Source organism: Mangifera indica, chromosome 1 (assembly GCF_011075055.1).
Source record: "Mangifera indica cultivar Alphonso chromosome 1, CATAS_Mindica_2.1, whole genome shotgun sequence".
Lineage (NCBI taxonomy): Eukaryota > Viridiplantae > Streptophyta > Magnoliopsida > Sapindales > Anacardiaceae > Mangifera > Mangifera indica.
The window spans coordinates 21,874,707-21,877,989 of record NC_058137.1 but is presented as its reverse complement, the minus strand read 5'-3'; the positions used below and the strand labels follow the sequence as shown (position 1 = coordinate 21,877,989).

Sequence of the window (3,283 nt, the reverse complement as noted above, 5' to 3'; positions counted from 1 at the left end):
TTTTCACGTGGAAAAATATTAAAAAAGATAAATCCATTTTATTGAGATTTCAAATTCTTAATCTGCACTCAAAATATTTTAAATTGTTTATACACAAGGTTTTCTTTGAATTGGTGTTTTCTTGAAATTATTGACAAAAATAAGAAATTAAAAGCGTAGGCATTTGATTTGGGGTTTCTTAATTTTTTAGATTACGTTACGTCAATGCCTGGCTGGTCATGAATTTTGATTTAAATTATAATAATAAGGATGAAAAAGACAATTGAAAAATTGATTATTTAAATTCTTAAATTTGCCCTGCATAAAAAAACAATTGAATAAATAAATTTTACGCATAACCGACTACTTCTCACAATCTAATTTTGGTAGTTTTAAATTAAAAATAAAATAATATCTAATCATATAGTAATATATTATTATTTACGTGCATACTTTTAGTACATAATTTAAATTCACATATGATATATTATAATGTGATTATGTGTTATTTTATCTTTAATTTAAAATTATTCAATCACATAATGATACATAATTTATGTATCTAAATTATATATCCAAAATACGTACGTATAGTTTTATTGCTATAAAAGACACTGTTCTCATCTCCGGCCATTTTCATATATTCAATATATATAAATATATTTAACAATGTGATCCATTAAACAAATGGTAAATATATTACAAAACTATTAATGAATCTTTATATTTGGGTGGGGTGGCTAGGCTATGATGATTCCCGTGTGATTGGCATTGTCAATTGGCGTTGGTCGTTAATGTTCACTTTAGACTTTCATGTGCAACACAAAAACATAAATAAACACTATACTCGTATAGTAACTTTTAAATTTTGGTTGAATTTAGATTAATTTAGATAAAACCTTTCGTATTGTCAAGTGGATTGACCATTATTGGTCTAATCCAATCGACACCCCATCAACCAACCTTTCTTTTTTATTCATTTGTTAACCGTAGATTTTTTTTAAAATCATGAGTTTTGAAAAAAAACATATGAATTTAAAAAACTTTGTTTTTTGTCGGTCACCTATGAATCTAGCTAGAAAATAGAGTGAATAGAACCCAAAACACTCTTTAAACCATTAATCCGATGGTTTTAACCAACTTAAACTCTTCAATCAACAATAAACACCACAACAACGGTTTATTTACATAATAGAATAAGTTAAAAATTATAATCTTAAATTAAAAAACATATTGAGATCAGATATATTTGATAAAAGACTTGAGATCGAGTAAAAATAGAGAGTAGATGATAAAAGTAAGTAAAGAGATAAGTGAGAATAAAAAAATATTTTTAATAATTACTTATTAGAATAATTTTTTCGACAACGAGGATACTTTATTCAAATCAGATTATCCAGTAATTAATCTTACAACCAGTAGACTAAATAAAACAAAAGTTTGATATTGAAATATTTTTTTTATAACGGGAGATTCTACTCGTATTAGTTGAACAAATGAACCTTTGTTACAGTAATCAAACTTATAATCATTACACTAATAAATCAAAATTTCACAAACATACAGAGACTTAATTTAAAGATGAAGAGGTTAAAATCTCATCAATTTTTAAATATAATTAAGATGAAGAGGTTAAAATAAAAAGCGTCACTTCTTGATTCAATAAAATCATTCCATATATTACATATCAAATTCAGGTTGTGAAGGCAAAATAAAACCATGTCAATAAAAACAAAAACAAGAAACCATATAAAATTGCCGTTTTCAAAAAACAAATAATTATTAATATTTAATAAATAAGAAAATTTGTATTAAAATAAAATAAAATAAAATAAAATTTTTTATCAGACTTTCCCTCACGTATCCTTTGTCTTCAACCTCTGACCTTCCCGTCCACTCATTATATACAATATAAAACCCAACGCAACCCCAAGAAAACCACCTCTTCCACTTCCAAAACCTTTGCAGAAACCAACCCCTAAGATTTCTAAATCCTTTCACACCACCCCTAATCGCCAACGCCCACCTTCGATCACTTTCATAGTCCATTTCCCGAGACACAGAATCTTAACCGTTCAAACACTTTCAGTTTCCTCGTTTTCTGATGCCACAAAACTCGAGATATCATTATTTTCTTCACGATTATTGTCAGAAAATCGATTTTCGGGTCTTTTGATTCCATATTTTTTCTTCATGTCCCGTCAAATACCACTCCGATCGCCGTCGGGTAACCGGAGAACACCGTTGCTACAGCCCTCGAGAAGGGCGAATTTTGCGGAGGTGGCGGGAGGGGCGACGGCGGCGTGCGCGGCTGTGTGTTGTTGTTGCCCATGTGCGTTGGTGAATTTGCTTGTTTTAGCTATTTTCAAAGTCCCTGCCGGGCTTTGTAAAAAAGCCCTTAAAGCGAAGCGGCGGAAAAGGCTTACTAAAAAAGGACTTCTGCCGCCGCGGAAAAAGAGTAATTGTAAATGCGGCAGTGAAGATATCGAACTCCAAGTTCCCCCGAGTCAGAATCTTTCGGAAGTAATAAAATCAGAGGAAATTGAGAAAGAAGTAATGAAATTGGAGAAGGAGATGTGGGAAAGATTTTACACCAACGGATTCTGGAGATGTCCTTCTCAGCGAGAAGCACTTGCTGAAAAATGAATCAAAATGACTGTAATAAAAAGATTAAAAAAAAAAATTTCTGTTGAATACTAAAACCCAATTCTGCAATTTTCTTGTGCACTATTTTTTCAATTGAAATGGTCAAATTTGATGGTGGATTTGCTCGTTTGCTAGTAGTGTTTGGTCAAATTTAGGGTTAGTATTATTCAATCTAAAATTCGGCAGAGTAGGTAAGTTTAATCGTAGATTGAGCTTCTTGTTTTTTATGGTTATTTTGGTTTGGGCATTCCAGTATTGCTGTGATGAAATTTGAACAAAATGGGACCATTGTGTTCAGGCTTAGCAATCAGAACTGATTTGTACTGTATTTGCATAGGGACGCCAATGTTAACATATAATAAGGTTTGACATGAGTGGTTCAATCATAAAAGATATTATCACACAACTAAAAATAAGACAGTGGGTTAGATTTTGTTGCCAAAAGCAAAATAATGGTTAAACCCTAATTAATAAATAAATACGAGAATTAAAAAAATATGTAAATTATATGAGTATAATATAATAAATAATAAAAAATACATTTATAAAATTTTTTTCAAAATTTGCATATAAGAAAAATACAGAATATATATATATAAGTTTAATACGACACATCGTCAATAGTATATTTTAAAAAATATGACAATATTATAATAAT

The 3,283-nt window shown here is 29.6% G+C and overlaps 1 protein-coding gene across 1 annotated transcript; it reads left to right on the top strand.

Annotated features, from left to right (window-relative positions):
• Positions 1 to 2,172: 2,172 nt before the first annotated feature.
• LOC123223311 lies at positions 2,173 to 2,625 on the top strand. The gene has a single exon (XM_044646486.1). The coding sequence runs from the start codon at positions 2,173 to 2,175 to the stop codon at positions 2,623 to 2,625; it is 453 nt and encodes a 150-aa protein (XP_044502421.1).
• The last annotated feature ends 658 nt before the right edge of the window (positions 2,626 to 3,283 follow it).